At 47.5% G+C, this 22,679-nt stretch overlaps 1 protein-coding gene across 31 annotated transcripts in view; it reads right to left on the reverse strand.

Moving 5' to 3' along the window:
* The window catches only part of KIF1B (kinesin family member 1B), an 88,374-nt gene that overhangs the window by 5,200 nt on the left and 60,495 nt on the right, over positions 1 to 22,679 (reverse strand). For 7 of the 31 annotated variants that reach the window (XM_039367606.1, XM_039367617.1, XM_039367616.1 and 4 more), the window contains 21 exons: positions 21,129 to 21,277; positions 20,574 to 20,752; positions 19,710 to 19,847; positions 18,004 to 18,276; positions 14,616 to 14,734; positions 14,137 to 14,222; positions 13,899 to 14,028; positions 12,857 to 13,019; positions 11,873 to 11,963; positions 11,224 to 11,342; positions 9,014 to 9,069; positions 7,753 to 7,956; positions 6,252 to 6,360; positions 5,558 to 5,624; positions 4,927 to 5,011; positions 4,224 to 4,329; positions 3,486 to 3,512; positions 2,173 to 2,287; positions 887 to 1,020; positions 449 to 513; positions 45 to 190 (listed from right to left, as the gene is read on the reverse strand). In XM_039367606.1, coding sequence (XP_039223540.1) covers positions 45 to 190; positions 449 to 513; positions 887 to 1,020; positions 2,173 to 2,287; positions 3,486 to 3,512; positions 4,224 to 4,329; positions 4,927 to 5,011; positions 5,558 to 5,624; positions 6,252 to 6,360; positions 7,753 to 7,956; positions 9,014 to 9,069; positions 11,224 to 11,342; positions 11,873 to 11,963; positions 12,857 to 13,019; positions 13,899 to 14,028; positions 14,137 to 14,222; positions 14,616 to 14,734; positions 18,004 to 18,276; positions 19,710 to 19,847; positions 20,574 to 20,752; positions 21,129 to 21,277 — 2,561 coding nt within the window. The remainder of the gene's footprint in view (positions 1 to 44; positions 191 to 448; positions 514 to 886; positions 1,021 to 2,172; positions 2,288 to 3,485; positions 3,513 to 4,223; positions 4,330 to 4,926; positions 5,012 to 5,557; positions 5,625 to 6,251; positions 6,361 to 7,752; positions 7,957 to 9,013; positions 9,070 to 11,223; positions 11,343 to 11,872; positions 11,964 to 12,856; positions 13,020 to 13,898; positions 14,029 to 14,136; positions 14,223 to 14,615; positions 14,735 to 18,003; positions 18,277 to 19,709; positions 19,848 to 20,573; positions 20,753 to 21,128; positions 21,278 to 22,679) is intronic. The other 24 variants (XM_039367629.1, XM_039367627.1, XM_039367628.1 and 21 more) reach the window with 12 other exon arrangements.

Consider the following 22,679-nt stretch of genomic DNA (forward strand, 5'->3'; position numbering starts at 1 on the left):
AATCCCAGCCCTTCCTTCCTGTTCCTGCTCCTTTGGGCCCCCACCTCATGCAGCAGCTCCAACTTCTCCAGTTCCCACTGGTGCTCCAGGATCAGACTGTCTCCTCGGGGTCTCCACCCTGCCAGGTTTTCTTCCCCTCGGACGTAGGCCACGGAGGTATCCAGGACTTTCCGTCTCCTCCTCTGCATTCCTGGAACATAAAAACCGGATTCAGGTCAAGTCAGTTTCCAACGCACCAGGAGGGAAGGTCACCAACTTCTACTCTGCAACCAAAGAAAGAAAGTCTAGTTGCCTTTTGAAAAAGCATCTTTGGGACAACCATGACCTGGATGATTGAGAATCTCCATGGGCAGAAATATGACAAACTAACAAATCAACCCAGGATTCAGAAAAAAATATGGTGGATTTTTTCTTTTTGGCATATTCACAAAAAGGGGCGTCTTCTGACCTGGGCTTCCGGTGTCCGACATTTTGCACAAGCTCAACTCGTAGATCCCAGTTACTCGGTTGCTGCTTGCAAAGAGGGAGGTAGAAAAAAACAAAACGATAATTTGAGAAAACAAGGCAGTCTCAGGAAAGGGTTGAGTTCGTCAAGAATCCTTACACTGGCCCAAACTGGAGCTAATTCGTCAAACAACAAATATATATATATATTTACCATGTACAGAGGAACACTTGCTTGCCTTTTTTTCTCAAGTGAAGGAATCTTTGACTGATTCCTGGTCAGCCTGAAATCAAGAGTCCTCTGCTTGAAGATTTCAAGAACCAACTCAACCAATCTTTTTAAATTTCATGAGGAGGTTTGCGAGACACCGAGAGACAGCAAACTAAGGTTAATCCACATGTCTCGTGGCCCTTGACTAACTCAGCGGATGATCTGACTTACGAATCTGGGGTCTTCGAGTAGCCACGTCCAAAGAGACTGCGCAGCGAGCGGGGAGGCGAAATCTTGGCGTCCCGGGAGTAGAAGATCATGCAGATGTCTTTGGTGATGACGGCCGGTTGGATGCAGTGATCCAGCTGGAAGGGAAGAAACAGCTGGATCACTCCCACGTTCCATTATGCAAACAGGTGGCATTGTCGCTCTCTTTGGCACAGGTGTGTGGCGCAGAGGTGAGCACACATACTTCTAACTCCAGATTTATTATCCTCTACATCAAGGGTGTCCAACCTTGGTAACTTGAAGACTTCAACTCCCAGGATTCCCCAGCATGGAGAGTTGAAATCCACAATTTTTTTAAAATTGCCAGTGTGTGGGACAACCCAGTTCTATTTACTCCTCTATTTAAAATCATATGAACTCACTTAACAGGAAGAGGAAAGACATCTGTCACTTAGGAAATAACACTCTAAAAGGTCAAATATGTACTTTGTAGAGGCCAGATATATACTTTATACTTGATTTGCAGAGCTCTAGAACTTCAGACTGTTAAGTAAATAGGCAAAAGTGTTAATCTTGGCTAGTTTTGAGCTTTCTGGTAGAAAACAAAAGTTAGAAGTGAGTCGCATTCTGAATAAGCATAAAAATATTGAAGTTTGATTTTCACTGGTCGTTTAAGGGTTCCTAAAGTCCTAACTCACAATGCAGGGAGGGATGTATCAATTGAACACCAAAAAATCCCTGCAGACAAAAAGCTAGCATGGAGGGAGTGGTCGCAGGCTCTTATTCCCGAGCGGCTTGCTTTCTACTTTCCCGCCGACAGAAGAGGTACCATCTGCAACAATCCAGACCAGTCCCAAGTGGTCATCTTGGTGAGAAATAACCTTCTATCTGTAGTCCACATTCTGGACTACAAGAGCCTAACTTTGGCCAGTGAGTTTATTTTGGGTCCTTTCAGAAGTTCTAGATTTAAAAACTGTAAAAAAATACATAAATGGAGCTTTCACATTCTGCTTCGCTTAAAGAGATCCCTCTCCGTAGTTCAGTCCAATTGCTGCTATTATGCTCCTCTGGATGGGTTAACTAAATTTTATAGTGTGGGTTTGTTTTTCGTCGCTGCCCGGTGGTCAGGATTAGGGCTGCGCAGATACAGCGTAAAAATTTAAAAATGGCCTATCAGCTTAAGAAAAGGGGGATTCCCTCCAGGGATCCCTGTTATTTTAGAGCAGCCCGACTTCTCCTTTCGCCCTTCCGTCAGGCTGAAGCATGGAGACCGGAAGAAGCCACCTCACCTCCAGGTAAGCCGAGAGGGTCATGTAGATCTTCTCAGCATAGGGGGTCACCCGGTTCAAAAGAAGAGAGTTGTGCAGGGAGCTGTCCCAGACAGCCTCAAAGCGGTAGAAAGTTCTGGAAAACAATAATAATAATAATAATTAGCGCAGAGGCGCTTCTCCCAGTTGTGGGCTGGGCAATAAGCTTAGAGCGAGTCTTGGCAGGTGGAACAAAAGCAGACCCCCTTTCTCGATTTCTACCGACACCCTCTGACTTCTACCTAACTGCAAACCTCACATTTGTCAGTGATGGGTGTCACAGTATCAAATTAACTCCTGATTCCTGGCTCGGGGGTCAGGGTGAGCGATCGGCATTCAGAGCTAAGAATGAGAAAGGGGAGGAATGGCGGCTATCTTTCCACGGACAGACAAGGAACAGGGCCTGGGTTTGGTTTTTGTTAAACTAGCAAATTTCTGAAGGTCTTCTTCCCCGTCACACCAGCTGAAGAAAACAGGATTGAGTGGCCCAGCCCTGCCCTACAGCTATTCTAAGCTTTTTTCAGCTCTTCTAAATCTGGACAGACCTGCTTTGCCCGGTGAAAAGAAACTAAATCTTGCACAGGAAAGCCAGAACGGCAAAAAAAAGGAGGGGAGGGCAGATTAGGACAGGGTCCCGGGAGAAGCTGAAGCAGCAGCAAATGAAATCCCCTTTTAACTAGTTTCAAGCAAGGCGCAGAAAGGGTGCAAGGTCTAATTCTAGGTCAGGGTGGGAAAGATGGAGAGGACAACATTAAAATGGCATTTCCACCGTGCAAGAACCGAAGACTCAGCACAAGAGAAGTCAGAGTGAGTAAAACAGGAAGAAGCAAACGTTACTGGATATAGATTGGGAAGTGTGGGTCAAGACACACGGGAAAGGAAACACCCGTTTCCGGATGTTTGAGGACGGGATTAAGGAAAAGAGCAACAAGTAAAAATTAAGGGGAGGGAAAAAGAAAGAAGCGAAGCACAAATGGGAGACTTGAACGCGCAGAAAAGCTTCTAGCTAGCAGACCCAAATGCTTCGCCAAACGTAGATGACCAAGTCTCTTTTTGCAAAACCCCTAAGATTCTCAAGGCATGCTGGGCAGGCCTGTGAGAACGGGGCGAAGGGGAGACTTTAAAGCCACCCCCAAAACAAGGAGAGGTGCCACGGCGCCAGGCAGCAAAGAGGGAGGGGCTGAAAACTCTGCTCGCCCGCCAAACTGGGACTAGGCAAAAGGGGAGGACAACAGGCTGTGCACTAGGCCGGGAGCGCTGGGGGGGGGGGCCCAAGGAAGCAAATGTGAAAATACCTAGGCATATCCTTATCAAGGAAGAGCCTGTGGAGATACAGAAAGCTTTCGTTAAGTCAGCCCAAACTTGGAAGGACGAGCGAGAAAGGAAAGCAGCGAAGAAAAAAGCAAAACTTCGAGCCAAAGGACAACGCAAAGACACAAATGCAGGGACATGAACACACACCCACACACCCACAGAGAGAGACATGCATCATACACGTGTACTCAGGGGGGCCCTTTATGTGACTTCCACCTTCTCCTGCCAAGGGCAAGAGCTAAGCAAACCACAAGCAGGATGAGTTTATTTCACGACCTAAGGGGGCATCATCACAGCCGTAAGACGGAAGCCTGGTGTGTGTGTGTGTGTGTGTGTGTGTGTGTGTGTGTGTGTTAAAAAACCTTTGTGGTGGGTTATAATATTACATCATTATTTGTCTATTACAAAAGGCTCATTTCAGAGGTCCAACAAGCCTGACTTTAGTGTATTAAAGCTGTTCCATTTCTCAGCTCTTGATGGAAGACAACCCAGTTCGCGCTATTTCGGCAGATAAAACAGGGTCAGCGATTCTTAAGTGCCACACAACCCTCAGGTCTAAACTCTGCTTCGAAGCTATCCTAGTCGGAGCACGGAGAAGCCGCTCCCAATCCAGGGCCCCAGTAAATGGGTCAGAATTCCCATCGGCCGGGCTGTCCGGGGAGCATGGGAACTGGAGTCCACCCTAAGCCGGGGCTCCCAGGCTGGGGAAGGCCTCTGACCTGTTGGAGCTGTGAGAAACCCTCAGGTATTTTGCGGAGATGATGTTGAGCGACAGGACGGCATCCACGGCCGTTTCGTCCACTTCGGCTTTGTTCCGGATGCGCCCTGTGGGAGGCAAAAAAAAAAAAAAAACACTGATTGATTCGGTGTCACTTCGCAGGGAATACTCGTTGTTAAGTGCCCGGAGAAATCAGGAGGTTCCGGGCAATTCAAATGGGTATAAAGATTTACTGCCAGCTTGAGCTCTCTACAAGAATCTGAGCTACTAACACCCAAGCAAATTAGCGGTAGATAAAGAGTCCGTGGAATTCAAGGCAGGCTGGGCTTAGATCTGTGGGTACGAAGGGACTCGTGACTGATGGCACGTTTGACGCCTCCCTCCCTCTCTCGTCTCCTACGTGTAATTGTAGAAGGATTTGGGAGGGGTGGGATGTCACCCGACCCGAAACCACTCATCACTTCAAACAGCCTGTCAAATCTTTCTGGAAGAATAACTTCCTGCGAAACCCAGTCTCGGGTACAGACCCTCCCAGCCTGTAGGGTCCCTGTTGGCCCCTGAGGTCTCATGAAGGATCATAATCACCCCCTCCTCACTGAAGACCCCCTGGGCCAGATAAAGTGGGCTGGGCACTCTGCAGTGAGTGGAACGGTGCTGAGAGAAGGGAGAAGGAACTATCCGGAAGCCGGGAAAAGGATACCTACCGACTACCAGTTCTCTCACATCTTTCCAGTGGAGCTCGTTGCCTTTCTCGTGGATGATGGTAATGGTGATCCTCCGCTGTATTCCCTGCAGTGATGGAAAGAGACCCGCTCTGTGGCTTCTTCCCCTTAGCATTCTGCCTCTTCAAACACAGCCAGCTCCAAACGTTAGGCTTAAAACCGCCCAGATCTCCTGACATCTGGACCAGCAGAGAACTGAACTGAACTGAGCCGAGGAAGCCTGCCAGATGCAGGCGCCAAAGGCACTGTCTCGCTTCAGTGCCGGCCATAAAAAAGGGGAGATCAAATTCACCAAGATGAGGTGTAAAGGCAGATCCCCAAGGAACACGGTTAATTTTTATTTCAAACAGTCCAGCTTTGGGGGGGGGGGAGCAGCATCTAATAGTCCCTGTCTGACCTCAGGCAGCAGAGTCTGGTCTGAGTTCAACTTGGATAGAAGACTGCTAGAAATAACAGGATGGTAGGCCGGAGCAAATTGGAAAGGAAAATCACAAAAAGGAAGAAAATGACCATCGGCTTCTCTGTGCACTATTGTCACTGCCAAGAAAACCGTCTTCCTGTAGTAACCAGAATCAAGCCAGTTTCAAAGGAGAGTTTGTGGGGATCCACCTACCTGGTGAAGCAAGAATGTGCCTTGGCAGGGGAGACCTCCAGTGTGATCAACAATGGCCGGGATGTACCTGCAAGTGAGAGAAAATCTAGATGAGGGAGAGATTTAATTTCCCCACGACTCACAGCTACTTCCATCCCAACCATTCCCCCCGCCCCCATTAAAAATACAACTAGACTAATTGCTGGGAAGGACCAAGATCTTATCTTATCGATAGATAATGACATTTATTAGAGAAGGCTTTGGGGAATGGAAAGGGGTTCTTAAAACCAGCTACGCGGGAGGTTCAGAGACAGCATCTGCCTGTTCCTTTCTTTCATTCTGGGAAGCAATTACAGAGCTGATTCTTCCAGCGTGGAAGGAAAGCAAAGCATCGCTTGAAAAATCTTTCTTTCAAGACCGAGCTCCCCATCCTAAACCCGTTCCGACACCCCCAGATACTCCACAGCGTCAATCTCTCTCGCAAGGCAATCTTCTGAATGGCCAAGTGAGTCTGAACGATGCTCCTCTGGGTCTGCAGCAAGGAAGGAGGTCTTCTCCTTATCGGCCCGCTTTGGCCACTGGTTCTCCGTGCTCCCGCTTAAATCCACCCAGCGCCTTCGGATGTTCCTCGGCGAAAGGATCTCGCTTTGCCCATTTTGATGTAAAGGACATTAACTGCTCCTGTCACCCAGTACTCCACCAGGGACCAACTTACTCTCCCGTCGGTTCCAGTTCGCTAATCTCAAACCAAACCAGGAGATCGTATTTGGTCATGCTCTGCCCCAAGTTGGCTTTGTTCATCGTGTTGAGTTTGGTGGCCGGGACTGAAAAGAGAGAAAAGGCCTGGCTTAAAAATTAAGAGGAAATGCAGTCTGGAGAGGACATAGGGACACTCCCAATGCTGCCTGGGGTTGAGGAAGGCAGTTTTTGTGATGCTTAAAGGAAGCTTTTTCCAGCCTGCTTTCCCTGATGGGTTAGGACTCATAAGCTGCAGCCTAAAATAATGACGTTACATTACAATATAATGGTAAAGGTTTCTTCTGCCCAGTCATGTCTGACTCTAGTTTCTTAGCCGAGGGAGCCAGCATAGTCCAAAGGACCTTTTCCGTGGTCATGTGGCCAGCCTGACTATATAGCGAGGCGCACTGAACGTTATTACCTTCCCATTTGCATGCTTTCAAACTGCTAGGTGGCAGGAACTGGGGCAAGTAACGGGAGCTCACCCCGTTGTGCGACGCTCGGGTCCCAAACCCAACTGTCCAACTGACAAGGACAATGAGGACAATCAATCAGTGGAACAGCTTGCCCCCAGAAATCGTGGGCGCTCCATCACTGGAGATTTTTAAGAAGAGACTGGACATTCACCTGTCTGAGATGGTGTAGGTTCTCCTGCTTGAGCAGGGGGCTGGACTAGAAGACCTCCAAGGTCCCTTCCAGCTCTATTCTAGTCTGACCCAGTTCAGCATCCTTAACCACTGAGCCCTCACACACACAACCCATTCATGATAATATGATATTATAATAAGAGGAGCCATTTTCCTCCTGTCACTTGTTAACAAGCCACAATTCATTAAGTCATATTATTATTACTGATCATCGAACAGTCAGCCAGATGTTCAGACTGGATTTGGCATTTTTGTCTACCTATTGAGTCCTTCCCTGGGATAGGCAGATGTGAATGTTTGATGGTATTACAGATCTTGTCGCAGGATGGAAGCAGTTCCTAGTAAGGCCACCTTTTGCAACTGACTAATGGCAAATTTGTCAATGCCGATGATGGTGTTCAAGTGGTGCTCCAGTTGTTTTGGGATTGCACCCAAGGCGCCTATTACTATTGATATTATGATATTACTATTATTATTATTATTATATTATTCACAGAAAAGGATCCCAGGAACAAAAGAAGACAGAATATAGATACACAAAACAAGGTTTTCATATAGCAAATCAGGAACATGGACACAGAAGGACCGTTCTGAACAAAAGTATCCAGTAGGTTTTTTTTCTTCTCGTCTTAAAAGAGAATCTGGATTGTCCTTAAAGCCCAGATTCAACTCCTGGACTTGAATGTGGGGTCACATTTTTGATTCAAGTCAGGCCCCAGCCCACAACGGGGTGAAAGTGGTAACAGAGGGCTCAGGAGAATGCCCAGGTGCCTGAAGAAAGAATCCCGAGGGCTGTTCCTACACGGATCCCCAACTGGTTGTTCTACTGACCATCTTGCTTGGGGAAGCGTTGGGCCTGACAGCTGGGGACAGGCAGAGAGAGAAAAGGCGGAGGCGACTGGTCAGCGTCGTCTCGGAAAGTTGCCACGGCCGAGGTCGCAAGCACGTTGGCATGCTGGGACATGGCGTCGAGCACGGGCACGCTTACATAGCCAGACATGAGATACTTGACCAGTTCAATTTTTCTCTCATGGTCTGGAGAAAGCAACGGGGAGGGCATGTGGGGAGGAAAGACGTGGGGCAAAGAGGCGACCGGTGAGAAAAGAAAGGCATGAGAAAGGGGGAGGCAAGGAGGTCAGAAGGGAGAGAAGGTGGGGGAAAAAATGGAATAAATGAAAAGAATTCAACATGCACAGCCGAAAGCTAAACCAACAAAACCATGGGTGGGTGGGTGTGTATGTGGCGATGAGCGAGGGGGATGATTACTGCGAAGAGAGCAATGGGTGAATAGAAAAAGGCTGATCAACAGGAGTCCAACACAATCTCCAGGCATGAAAAGAACATCAATTTGTCTTCATCTAGTCCTCCAATCTATTTTATTTTTATTTGGGGGGGGAAGTGGTCCCAATAAGACCTCTCCATTTGCAAACAACCGGTAGCCCTTTGGCAGATAAAGGCTGGCCCACAATTTGATCCATTTGAGGCGGGTGGCCCCGTCAGCCAGATGGTTGGGAGGTGGCCTACTGGTCCAGCTGTGGAGTCCAGCTGTTGAATGTTGCGATTTAATAACATTAACGGTATCGCCACAAGATGTGACCAGTTATTGTTACTACTACTAGTGCGGAGAAACTAGTAAAGTTTGTGTCTGTTCCTTTTCATTTCCAACGATGAATGTATTTGTGGGGTCCCTGGCGCTCTCTGAGCTTGGGGGTTTTCTTGCAGATGTTTCATGACCAAACTAGGTAGCATCCCATGCTGATGACGGTACCCAGTTTGGTCATGAAACGTCTGCCAGAAAAGCTACCAAGCTCAGGGCGCACCCAGGACACCACAGCTCCATCCTGAGCTACCAATATTCCCATCTGCCGGTGCTAATGCATTTTTAATCTTATTTTCCATTTGATGCCATCTAACTCCAAATGATTCTGAGTCCCATTGATCAATGGATTGTTCTTGTTATACTGGATTCGACGCCACCCAATTTCACCCGACCCCCTACGGTCTTCTAAACATCTCCGTGTGCTAGGAACTTTGTTACTGAGAGGGGGGAGAACGGTGTCTATTTCTTGTCCCAAGGAAAAACAACCCTTACCTGGTTTGGAGAGTGGCATGGGAGGAGGGAAATATCGCCGGGATGGTTGGGCAGGGCTGTGGAGAGAAGAGGCAGTTAGCGCAACTGGTGTGTACCTGAAGGAAAAGGGGGTGACAAGGACACCTTTGAATTCAGCACCACAGGGAGGATAGACCAGGGGTAGGCAACCTCGGCTCTTTTATGACTTGTGGACTTCAACTCCCAGAATTCCTGAGCCAGCCACGCTGAGGGGAAAGGGACAGGTTTCTAAGCTGAGCCAGGCTGGCTCAGGAATTCTGGGAGTTGAAGTCCACGAGTCATGAAGGGGCCATAGTTCCTCCATGCTGGCTCAGGAATTCTGGGAGTTGAAGTCCACGAGTCATGAAGGGGCCAAAGTTCCCTCACGCTGGCTCAGGAATTCTGGGAGTTGAAGTCCACGAGTCATGAGGGGGCCATAGTTCCCTCACGCTGGCTCAGGAATTCTGGGAGTTGAAGTCCACGAGTCATGAGGGGGCCATAGTTCCCTCACGCTGGCTCAGGAATTCTGGGAGTTGAAGTCCACGAGTCATGCATAGTTCCCTCACGCTGGCTGAGGAATTCTGGGAGTTGAAGTCCACCAGTTGTGAAGGGGCCAAAGTTTCCCTCATGCTGGCCCAGGAATTCTGGGAGTTGAAGTCCACAAGTCATGCATAGTTCCCTCACGCTGGCTCAGGAATTCTGGGAGTTGAAGTCCACGAGTCATGAAGGGGCCAAAGTTCCCTCACACTGACTCAGGAATTCTGGGAGTTGAAGTCCACGAGTCATGAAGGGGCCATAGTTCCCTCACGCTGGCTCAGGAATTCTGGGAGTTGAAGTCCACGAGTCATAAAAGAGCCCAGGTTGCCTACCTCTGGGATAGACAGATCCCTTTGTACGGGTAATCCAGCCCCACAATTTCTGCTCTTAAGTGGCTCTTGCCCCCATTTTACGACCCTTTTCGCCACCGTTGTTAAATGAGCGCTGCAGCCGATAAGTTAGTAACCTGCTTGTTAACTGAATCTGACTTCTCCATTGACTTTGCTCGCCTGAAGGTCGCCAAAGGGGATCACGTGACCCCGGGACACGGCGACCGTCATAAATGTGAACCGGTTGCCAAGCATCTGAATCTTGATCACGTGACTGTGGGGATGCTGGAAAGGTCGCAAGGGTGAAAAATGGTCCTAAGTCACATTTTTTTCAGTGCCGTTGTAACCTGGAACGGTCACTAAATGAAGGAAGCCGCGGACTAGCTGCGGTCTTTCTGTAACCTGCAAAGATGGCAGCAATCTGGACCTCTGTCTAGGGAGGAAAAGAGGGCAGTGCCGTATTCAAGATAAAAGAGATTCTGAATTATTTGGATTTGGTTTTCCTCCACTCTACAGAGATTCTGAATTATTTGGTTTTCCTCCACCCAAAAGAGATTCTGAATTATTTGGATTTGGTTTTCCTCCACCCTACAAAAGGGGAGAAAAGAAACCCCTTTGGCTGTGGTTTGTTCTCCAAGCCGGTTTCGATATAATTTCTGGACGTTTCATCACCAAACTAAGTAACATCATCAGCAGGATTTTCTTGTCCTATTCTCCTTATAAATAAAATGTAAAATCCTGCTGATGATGTTACCTAGTTTGGTAACAAAACGCTCAGAAATTATATGGAAACAAACTCAGAGAACAAACCACAGCCAAAGTCTAAAACCCGAGCTACGAGTATTTCCTAGTATTTCAAAAGTAACCCTTAATTCACCTAGTAGTGGACAACCAGTAGGAGAAGTAAAGGAAAGAGGGCGGTGGGGGTGAGCGCTGTTTTGCTTCTGTAACACGCCAGACATTCTTCCTCTCCTAAACAGAGATACAGGTGGTCCTCGCTTTATGACCACAATCCACTGCTAAGCCAGGCAGCCCCGTTTTACCACCTTCTCTGCCAGTTGTTAAGCGGATCACCGCACTTTTTACGTGAATCTGGCTTTTGCCCGCTGACTTTGCCAATTGGGAAGGTGATAAATGGTAAACTACGTGAGGCCGGGGATAGGGCAACCGTCATAAATAGGAGTCAGTTGCCCAGCCTCTGAATTTTGATCAAGTGACCCTGAGGATGCTGCAACGATCTTGGACGTGAAAAACCAGTCATATGTCGCTTTGTTCAGTGCCGCTGTAATTTCGAACGGTCCCGAAATGAACGGTTGTTCAGGGCCACCTGTGTTGTTATCCAAGTACCTGTTGAGTTCCTGTCCCTGCAGATGTGGTGGATGGAGCTGATAGTGTCCAAAGACTTCAAAGACAATGGGCTTGGTCTTGATGTATTCGACAAAGGATTCGGTCACTTCCACGGAGATCTGTCAGAGGAGACACGGAACAGCCCTCGGAGTGAGCGAGAAAAGACTTAAAAAGTAAAAAACAAAAATCCAGCCAACCAGCAAGAGGAAGAGAAGGTGGGCTTGCCTATCTGGAAACAAGGATGAAACTTGTTTCCTTGTTTCTTCTGCCTTTCAAATTGTCTTTAGAATAAGGGGAGAGAAGGGTTACTTTCGGGTGGGTTAGATGGAAAAACAAAACTTCTGCGATTAAGCTGAAGACCACGAGAGCCTGAAACCTTTTCAAGGACACCGAAACGGGTGTGGATTTCAAGCGGATGGTTCCCATAACAAAGTGAACTTGTTTACATGGACTAGGTAAGACGCTGGGGGTTTGGCTGGGAAAATCATTGTTTAATTATTATTGCTTAATGAACTGGTGTTAGTTTTGCTTCGACATTACCATGCAGTGTATTCAATAAACAGTAAAGAGTTTGGAGGCGGAATGAACCCAGAGTTTTATTTGGATTTTCGAACTGGATGTTGACCGCCACTTCGTTGCTTTCACTTACGTTTTGGACATGATAAAATCCAAGTGGGGCCCCTCGGCCATTATTTTTCAGAGGCTCAGTGGAGAAAGCCTCATCGTGCCGGTGGAGAAAGCTAGGAAAAGAAGAATAAACCAGGTGAAGGTAAGTAACTACATCATTGCCTTGCTTAGCAATGTTCGTTCCGGTCTCAATGATGGCCGTGAGTCAAGGACTGCCTGTATCCCTGACATTTCCCACATCATTATCAATCAGAGGTTCTCACGGCAGACATAATACATTCCTCAAAGAACATCCAGCGTGGACAATGATAATCAGAGGTTTCCTGCTAGACCAGGGGTAGGCAACCTTGGCTCTTTTATGACTCGTGGACTTCAACTCCCAGAATTCCTGGGAGCATAGCTGGCCAAGAGAGCCAAGGTTGCCTACCCCTGTGCTAGACCTATGTATTCCATTTGTCAGCATCCTACATCCCAACCTGCGTGTCTATGCAGATTCTCCATCATCCAGGTCACGGTTGCCCCAAAGGAGCTTTTTCAAGAGGCCACTGGATTTTCTCTGCTTTTCCTTGTAGACATATCACTTCTCCTCCAAGAAGCTTCTCCAGCTCGGACTGAAGTTCTGACCGACTGATCCGTTCCCATCCTTCAGTCTGAACTGAAGAAGCATCTTGGATGAGAAGCGAAACGTCTTCAAGGAAAAACAAAGGCAGTCCAGTGGCCTCTTTAAAAAAAAAAAAATTATCCTACTCATTTGCTCACACACTTTTCTTTCTTCGGCTCATCATTTTCTACAATTCATCCCCCCCCCCAAAAAAAAACAATTTCTCTTCACTGCTTGCAGAAAGCAAGTCTCCTGACCCTGTGCTGAGAAAGCCACCCCATCCCCCCCCCAGCAGAGATTCACTGGCCATGAACCAACCACTGCCTTTCCAGAATTATGCAGATTAGGCCGGGCTTATCTCTGACTTTCTGCCATCACGAGGACTAGGAGCTTCCTTCGACTTACTTGAATTGGCAGAAGATGTCTGCGTATTCTGGGAGGATCCCGCTGGCCTGGAGCACCGTCACCCGGAACGTAAAGACACTGCCCAGTTTCAGGTGGTCCCCCATCTCCTCAGTAAACCCTTCCATGGCCATCTTGCCATCCAACAGGGGGGTGGATTTCAGGTCTGCCGAAAGAAAGAAAGAGGAATTTTTTTTTAAAAAAGGAGCGGCTGTCTCCGGAAGGATTGCAACCCTCCTGAAAGCATTTTCACTCGGAGTTCAGTCACATCCCAAGTTGCCTGTTCTTTGCCCAGCCTGGCTGTGGTCTTCGTTCTGCCCTCACTGCTTTTAGAGAGGCCTCAAATCCAGAGGTGGTATCCAAAAAGCCATCTCTAAGTTTCAAAAAAAAACAAACCAAAAAACCCAACAACAACCAGGAAACCCTGAAAAAGCAATGTTGGGAACTACTCCATTGCAGACATTGCAAGTTACAAAGCTTCTCTCCCGCTCAAGATATTTTAGGATCTGGATCTAGCGGAGCACGCTACAGCAGCAGTGACATGGTTCCGAAAGAAAGCAGATTTTCAAAGAATTTTGAGGCTTTTTCCTCTAAAAGAATCTTTTATTATTCTGCATAGCTTCCGCACTAACAAAGTTAAGCCAGAAACTGAATCCTCCCTCCCCCAAGCATCTGTAACAAAGCATAACTCACTCCTTCATTTTACAGTCATCAATCACATTCTCCAATTAATGTGAAGCGGAGGGTGAGGTGCCCCTCCTGTTGCAGCTGAGCTGACCTTGGCCACACTGTGCCCAGACATTGTTATGGTTAACTTGCATACTTTCCCACCCCTTAAACTACTACTATCTGCCTTAACTCTAGAAATGCTATACAGGCTAAATAAAACAGGTTTGCTTCTTCATATATGGCAAGCAAGAACATCCGATGTTAGCAGTCTTGACACGCAGCTTCATTTGACCCGTCTCCAATTTCTCCCGGACCTCAAAGAATCGGAAGAGGCCTCCTGCATACAAAATCTCTCAGGGAGGCCTGCTCGACTTACCCAACTCATTGATCCTGTTGATTTCTTCGGGGGGCGTGCTAACGTCCGTGCTCTGCCCTTCTCCCTCGACGATCCTCAATTCTTCCAAGGACAATCCGGAACGAGTCAGGGACACGGATGAAAAGTTGCTCTGGGGAACCACAAGGAAACGGGAGACGCCCAGTGAAAATGGCTCCCGCTTTCTTCCTACAGATTCCTCGTTGCCATTTGGATGCCAAGGCTTACAGTAAGACGTTACCTTGTCAAAATACTCGTTATGAAATGAGATCTTGGCGGTGCCAGACTGCCGAACGCCAGAGCCGTAATCGGGGGCTTCCTCGTCGGCTGTCGAAAAAAAAGAGAAAAAGGATATTTGCAGCGCCGGGTTGAACTCTGGGGTCCTTGGTGCTCTTGTGAGTTTGATGGTTTTCCTGCAGACGTTTCGTTGCCAAACTAGGGAACACTATCCGTGCAGAGCACAACATGATCATGTTACATAGTTTGGTAATGAAACATCCGCAAGAAAACCACCAAGTTCAGAGAGCACCAAAGACTCCTTTTAAAGGGAAAGAAAGACGCAAAATACAGCAGTTAGAGAAATGAGCTTTCAAACATCCTGATTCCCATCTTTAAGAGGTGACAATTCTGCTACTGGCCCAAACTGTGAACAAACCAACAAGGTCAGGAACAAACCAACAGCTACACTCAGCTCCTCGGCAAGGCCTAGCTGCAACTTACCAGCTATAGCTTGGACTGCCACACGCAGGAATCCGCGTACTTCTCCCTTCTCACTGACAATAGCCACTCTGTGGATGAGGGGGACTGGATAGAGAAGATTGCTCAAGTAGACAAATGCCCTGAAGGAAAAGAAGGATGTAAACCAAATGTTAGGCCATCGTTCATACAACAAGAGAGTTACTTTTGACTAATTGGAATAGAGATGGCATTTGATTGAGGACAAACACGGTAAGAACTCATCTATTATCCTGAAATGAAACGCAGCTAGACTTGTTTTGATCCTTTAACAAATCACCGACGATTTCATTCGTCTCACGGTGGTTACATATGAACACTTACAAGAAAAACTTGTGAAGACAATTACAGAACACAATTACAGAACACGTCAAATTTTAGCCCTTCTTCGTTTTAAATTTTGAACAGACCGGGATATTTTTAATGCTTTCGAATTTTAACCAGTTACTATCTCTTTTGTGGCAATTTCAAGGTTGCTGTTTACATTTAGAAGTCATAGTCAGCGATGTTTAAAGGCCATATATTTTGCATCCAGAGGCAGAAACAGCCTACTACTGTACAGTTTATATGAAAACTTACACATATAAGTCGCAATTTAAATATTGCGTTTTTGTGCAAGTTAGCTTTGCCAAAAGAAAAAAAAAACAACAACCTGGTCTTTGCAGCAGAATAAAATAACATTTTCAAATTACATTTTCCACCTTCCAGCCCCTCCCAATAGGCTGTCCCTACAGCCTATTGGGAGGGGCTGGAAGGGACTCTCTGTCACAAATGGCCAAACAAAAGGCACGTATGAATAATTCAACTAGGAAAAACAAACACTGTGGACTAGAAAGATGAGAAACTTTTATATCAGTGGTTCTCCACCTGTGGGTCGGGACCCCATTTGGGGTCGAACGACCATTTCACAGGGGTCGCCAAACAACGCAGTCCGCCATTGTTCCCCCCTTTTCCTTAGCTGTGCTACTCCCTTTTATTGGCTTTTGAAAGCCAATAGAATAGAACCACTGTTTTATATGGTCATGTTCATCTATTCTGCCATGCCCATGTGCTTTCCCCCACAAGCGATGAGGATTTCCTGAAATGAAGAAAAGGTAAGCAACGCAAAACACAAGCACAAACGGTCTGTATATTTTACAACCCAAAAAATGTCAGTGGGAGGCAACATAAAAGGGAGGAAACACTAGCAATATCAACACAAGGGATACACAAACAGAAATGGCTTGCAACTCAAGACTAAGACAAATCGACATCCTTTTTTCCAGCCTGCTTTGCAAGTTTATTTCGGAGGGAAGCGAATTCTTTGAAGGCAGCAGCAACAGGAGAGTGAAAGGAAAGGGGAGTTACAATAAGCCCAAAGACTGGTGAGACAAAGCAGCATCTTCACGTAAAAAAAAAACAAAAAACAAGTCAGATGAGAAAATAAAAGTTTAACGTGAGGGAAAAAAAAAACCAGGAGGGGATTGAAAGATGACAAACGGGACGCAAAGAATGTCTGGGATGGGTTGGAAAACATAATCCATGCGGAGGGGGAGACCATTTCCGGTGCCTTTCCCCGGAGCAAATAAATATCCATTTCACACGGTGTGCCAAAAGAATTGACTGCAAGGACTGGCGTTTTTCCTCTGAGCCACAAAGTGGAAGCCAAACCAGCATCCAGATGTGGGCCACTGCACGGCCTACAAGCTCTCCAGCTTAACCAATGGGGCCAGGAAGAAGAAGATAAGATGGGAACTCCCTGTATTGCCTAGAGTGGCAAGTTGTCATAGCCAAATGCCGGGCACTCTGGCCACAATCGTCAAAACACGCTGGTGCGAACCGAGTGCCATTTCTATCTCTGGTTTTTAAGAGGCCTGCAATGCCACAAGCCTGGCTGGTTAATTTCTAAACGGTGGTAAAAGAGTAAAAAAAAAGACAGAATGGCTGAGTTCTCCCATTGTGGGAGCTTTGTACTGATAATGCAAAGCCATAATGGTGTCCTATTACCAGAAAATCAAATCACCTTAGGGCTTAATATGAGCCCTGCCTTCAGAGGGACTGGGAAGTAAAAATTAAGAAATCTTAACTGTGATTTTAGTGTGATGTTAATGTTGCCAGTCAAGAAATCTTTAAAGTTTTTGGAGAGCGTCAGCTGCTACTCTGTATATCAGTGGTTCTCCACCTGTGGGTCGGGACCCCATTTGGGGTCGAACGACCATTTCACGGGGGTCGCCAAACAACGCAGTCCGCCATTTTTTCCCCTCTTTTCCTTAGCTGTGCTACTCCCTTTTATTCTATTAGCTGTGCTACTCCCTTTTATTCTATTTGAAAGCCAATAGAATAGACTCTCTTGAATAGAGTCTAATTCCATTGGCTTTCCAAAGCCAATAGGAATTGTCCAGGCTGTCTCTGCCCTGCTGAGCCCGCCAAAAGTCCCCTTCTGCAAACGGTGCTGCACCAGTTGAGTAGTCCTCGACTTACGACCGGTTGAGTAGCCCTCGACTTACGACCGGTTGGGGGGGGGGTCGCGGCATTAAAAAGGTTGAGAACCACTGCTGTATATATATCTTGACAAAATGGAACCCTACAGAGAAATGAAAGCTCTGGCTTGAAGGTCAAACGAGTATTTAGATTTTGATTCATGGTTACAAAGGAAAATTTTTTGACACTGCCGTTTTTAGTCTTATGTGCAACCTTCACATCTGTTTATCCACTGGGGACATTTCAACAGGCTGGATTTTTGCTTTCTGACTGATGATTTGAGAGTTACTGGGTTTTATTGCTGTGGGTCACCCAGAGTTGTATTTTTTGATGGGTACCCATGCAAATATGGAAAAACGACCCACAATTAATTCTCTTTTAAAACCCACAACACACAAACTAATTTCCACCTGAAGCTAAAGCAAGCTCCGTTCTATGATGCAATTTAGAAGAGGGCTGAAAACTACACTTATCCAAGACTCCTGAATCTTGGGTCATAAGCTACTGTTTTAATTTAGAGTGCTTGGAATTTTTTTTTATCAATGGATGCTTTCAGAATTCTTCTTTCTTTTTTTTTCCCCATTGTGTTTTTGCAAGCCTGCCACAGAGGCCAAGATGGCTGGAGATATACGGATTTTTTAAATCAGCAAAATGGAAGAACTGAAGGTTCTTCGTGTAACACTCACAGTGGTCTTTGCCCAGAGATGAGATAAGGCCACAGACTTTAGGGTCACTCTAGAATATTACGCAGGCTAAGAGCGAAAAGAGATGAAATTAAAATTATCCCGAAACAAGAGGCTGGGGAAAATCAGCCTGGGATTTGCCTGGACTGGTTTCTCCTTGATGGGAATGACAGGCAGCTCATGGGAAAAGCCAGTCCCTGCTGGTCATTCATACAGTCGACCTCACCAACCTTCCCACCAAAATGAACCAAGGGGACCGGTCGTAAAACGGGTCCTGCCCATCACTGAAGCAGTCCAATCCCTCCTCGGTCCCGACGTCGGAGCCCGTGTCGTCCACAAAGGCCTCGTCGTCAAAATCCGTCATCTCGTCCTGCTGCTCGTCGGCCAGCTCCGTGATATCGGAATCGGCGGTGGAGAAAGTGGGGGAGGGCGTGCGGTCAGCCAGGCGCTCATTCACACAGCCGTGGAAAATGGGGGAGCTAGATATATCGGTTAACGGAACACTTTGATTAACGTGGCAAGGGAGGAGGAGGAGGAAGGGGAGGGGGGGGAAGAGAGAGAAAGGAATAGCTTCATTGGAGAAAAAAAAAGGGGGGGGTCTGTGGCTGAGCCCAGCGCACAGCCCACCAGAACAACATCAGAAGGCCAAGCTTTGGGGGGGGGGCAGGCAAAGAGGGTGCGAGACAAAGCACAGGGCAGAAAAGGTTTCCGGCGAGAGAAACACGCATTTCCTAAGCTGTCAAAGCAAAATATTCAACCCACTCTGCAAAACGAGCATCTCGAATCCAAATGCAAAAACTCCCTAAAGTGTCAGGGAGAAGACAGTTCTTTCTTAGCTCACTACAGGCAAGGGGATAATTCAGTGGGGTAGGAGCGGATTGGCATCCCACGGAATCCCCCCCCCCCCGGGAACGGGACAATCTGAATTTCCACCAAACTAGGAAATACATTGGGTGGATTTCAGGAAAACCAGGGCAGTGGTGCGATTTCTCACGCACCGAATCCGTTTTTCCCCTCCCAGTGGAAAAAGTTGTGTGGGGCTGCAATTATACGCAAGCTGCTACCCAGCCAAGGAAATGCACATGCGCACCAAAGCAAAGTTTGTTTTTTGTTTTGTTTTAAATAAGCAAACTAACAACAGTCCTGCTACTGAGATGCTTTTAAATGGAACAAAACTTCTCATTGTGGCTTTTTTACCCTCTCTTCTTCTAGAGCAGTGGTTCTCAACCTGTGGGTCGGGACCCCATTTGGGGTCGAACGACCATTTCACGGGGGTCGCCAAACAACGCAGTCCGCCATTTTTTCCCCCTTTTCCTTAGCTGTGCTACTCCCTTTTATTCTATTGGCTTTTGAAAGCCAATAGAATAGACTCTCTTGAATAGAGTCTAATTCTATTGGCTTTCCAAAGCCAATAGGAATTGTCCAGGCTGTCTCTGCCCTGCTGAGCCCGCCAAAAGTCCCATTCTGCAAACGGTGCTGCACCAATTGCGTAGTCCTTGACTTATGACCGGTTGAGTAGTCCTCGACTTACGACCGGTTGGGGGTATTAAAAAGGCTGAGAACCACTGTTCTAGAAAGAGATCTCAGAAGCAAGAGCGACCTCATTTAAACTTCTGGCTCTTTTCTGAAGTTAAATTTCCCATGGAATGTCACAAGGAAATGTAATCAATAAACTGAATTACTATTCAAGGCACGGGAGGTCAATTTTCAAGGAGAAACGGACCAACTCAGCTCATTCTCAAATTCTAAAAAGAAGACCAACTGGATGGCCGGCCCTTCACACAATGTCCTGTCCCAACCGTGCATCTATCCAGGAGGGGATAGGACAAAACGATGCCGCCACTTCAGACCCGCCGTGCCAGAGATATTCCCGCAAGGCCAATGGGGAGTCGTCTCTCTCCCGCGTGGGCGCCACTCGGAATTGGCCGCCGCCTACCTCCCAACCAGCTTGAACCAATGGAATCGGTCGTAGAAAGGGTCGCTGCCCGTCATGGTGCCCTCGTTGTCTTCCTGGGCGTCGGAGGCCATCTCTCCGGCTCGGTCGTACATTTCTCTCATCTGCTCCAGCCTCTGCCTGCAACGAGAGAGACGGCCAAGGGGTCAAGCGATCACACAATCCTGGGTCAGTGCAACCATCATAAATACACACGCTGCTTGCCAAGCGCCCAGATTTTGATGGCACGTTCGTGGGGACGCGGTGGTGGGTTGCGAGGGCAAGGAAGTCACCTTTTCCAGAGTCGCCCTTTTAACTTCAAACACTCACCAAACAAAGTCCAGGGCTACTTGACAGCCCTTTTCAGTTCAGGAAGGGGTGTGATGCTGAGCAGACTTTTAAGGATCAGAAGTACTAAACCAGTTGTTCTCCACCTGTGGGTCGGGACCCCATTTGGGGTCGAACGAGCATTTCACGGGGGTCGCCAAACAACGCAGCCCGCCATTTTTTCCCCCCTTTTCCTTAGCTATGCTACTCCCTTTTATTCTATTCGCTTCTGAAAGCCAATAGAATAGACTCTCTTGAATAGAGTCTAAGTCTATTGGCTTTCAAAAGCCAATAGGAATTGTCCAGGCTGTCTCTGCCCTGCTGAGCCTGCCAAAAGTCCCAATCTACAACACGGTGCTGCACCAGTGGAGTAGTCCTCGACTTATGACCGGTTGGGGGGTCGTGGCATTAAAAAGGTTGAGAACCACTGTGTTAAATGGAAAAGGCGAGGATTGCCTGGTCCGAGGGGCTGGGGAAAAGAATCAAACCCCAGGAAGGCTACAGGCTGCACCTGCTTGTTCAAAGCCCTTCCTTGCACACCTGAGTTTTTCCAGAGACCAGTAATGAGTAGCGCCGTTCTTTAGATCCTGGACCTCTACTGCCACCACCGTGCGAGGGAAGGGGCACTGGCTGCGGGGCTTGTCTGAGTCAGCGGGTAGCAGCTCCGGCGGTAACGGGGAGTAGAGCGTGTCGGTCAGCAGAACAAACTGGAACTGTACCTGGGAGGGCAAAAATAAGAGGTGGATGTAGAATAGAGGCTGAGCTAAACAACAAAGGCGTTTTGTCCCCTGCTGCGAAAGGTATACTGCTCTTGCTTATGGAGGTTCTTGGAAGCCCTCGAGGCTGATGGCCGCTGAGAGGCTTTGCCAATTAGCCAATCAGCCTAAACCCAGCGGCTCCTTTTTTCAAACGGCTTGATCGAAAGCTGTCTTTCTCCAGCTACGATGCACGGACTTCAGCTCCCAGAATGCAAGCTGGCTGGGGGATTCTGGGAGTTGAAGTCCACCCCCATCTCCAAGTGGCCAAGATGGAGAAACGCTGGTCCAGCTGGACCTTGTGATTGGGTTGGACAGCCTTCCTCCAAGATTCCCTTACCTTCTTTTTCAGCTCCACACTAATGGCGTTGCCTTCCTTCAGATAGACTGCGTTGCCCCACAGCTGATCTCGTAAAGAGGTGAATTGGTGGAACTTCCATTTGCGGAAAGCCCACTGGGCAAGGTCGTACTCGTGCTGAGTCCAAGGCACTGCAACAACAACAACCAAAAAAAAAATAATAATAATAATAATAAGAGGCAAGATGCAATGGTTAGCCCCTAAGGTTTACACCAGGGGTTTTCCAACTTGGCCCTTCGATGATTTGTGGATTTCAACTCCCAGAATTCCTCAGCCATCGTGCCTGGCTGAGGAATTCTGGGAGTTGAAGTCCACAAGTCATCAAAGGGCCAAGTTGGAAGACCCCCCTGGTTTAGAATAAAGAAAGGGTCTTCTCTAGGGTGGCCTCTTAGGGCAGCTTCTCAATCTTAGCAACTTTAAGATACGTGGACTTCAAATCCCAGAATTCCTCAGCCAGCAGGGGAGTAAAGTTGCCCTTACAGTTGCAGGTTGACAAACGCTGCCCAGGGACCAACTACTAAGGAGCGTAGCTTGTGGGACATCGCAACACTACAGTGCCTAAATCTCCAGATACAGGCAGCCCTCCTCTTACGATTGCAATTGAGCTCCAATTTTCTGCTGTTAAGTGAGACCTTTGTTAAGTGAGACTCGACCCGCTGTACGACTTTTCTTGCTACGCTTCCCAAGCAAATCCCTGCAGTTGTGAAGTGAAACTGGCGTCCCTGTCGACTTGGCTTATGAGGAGGGGATCACCAAAAGGGGATCACGTGATCCCGGGATACCTCCACCGTCATAAATACAAAATTCAAGCGTCTGAATTTTGATTCCCGTGATCCCAGGGACGCTGCCACAGTCGGAAGTGTGAAAAACGGTCACACCACTGTTTTCAGTGCTCTTGTAACTTGAATCACTAAATTAAGTGTTGTAAGTCGAGGACTCCCCGTGTTTTGAAGGGTCGCATGGCTTAGAACAGTGGTGCTCAACCTGTGGGTCGGGACCCCATTTGGGGTCGAACGACCATTTCATGGGGGTCGCCAAACAACACAGTCTGCCATTTTTTCCCCCCTTTTCCTTAGCTGTGCTACTCCCTTTTATTCTATTGGGTTTTGAAAGCCAATAGAATAGACTCTCTTGAATAGAGTCTAATTCCATTGGCTTTCCAAAGCCAATAGGAATTGTCCAGGCTGTCTCTGCCCTGCTGAGCCCGCCAAAAGTCCCCTTCTGCAAACGGTGCTGCACCAGTTGAGTAGTCCTCGACTTACGACCGGTTGCGTAGTCCTCAACTTACGACCGGTTGGGGGGTCGCGGCATTAAAAAGGTTGAGAACCCCTGGCTTAGAACTTGTGGCTGTTCAAGCTTCGGGTGGCCTTTTTTTTTCTTGAAACTCTTGGAAAGGAACATTGTTCTCTCAGCTTTTCCAAAAAAATACTAGTCGTGGCCTTTTTTTTCCCACCTCCCTTCAACTGCCCAAACTGCCAAATGAGGGCTAAGATAAAAGATGGAGATGCTTCCACTTTACAAATTCAGGATAAT

The sequence above is a fragment of the Crotalus tigris genome, unplaced genomic scaffold (genome assembly GCF_016545835.1).
Source record: "Crotalus tigris isolate CLP2741 ecotype Arizona unplaced genomic scaffold, ASM1654583v1 scf7180000020588.15403103151:6194809, whole genome shotgun sequence".
In the NCBI taxonomy this organism is placed as follows: domain Eukaryota; kingdom Metazoa; phylum Chordata; class Lepidosauria; order Squamata; family Viperidae; genus Crotalus; species Crotalus tigris.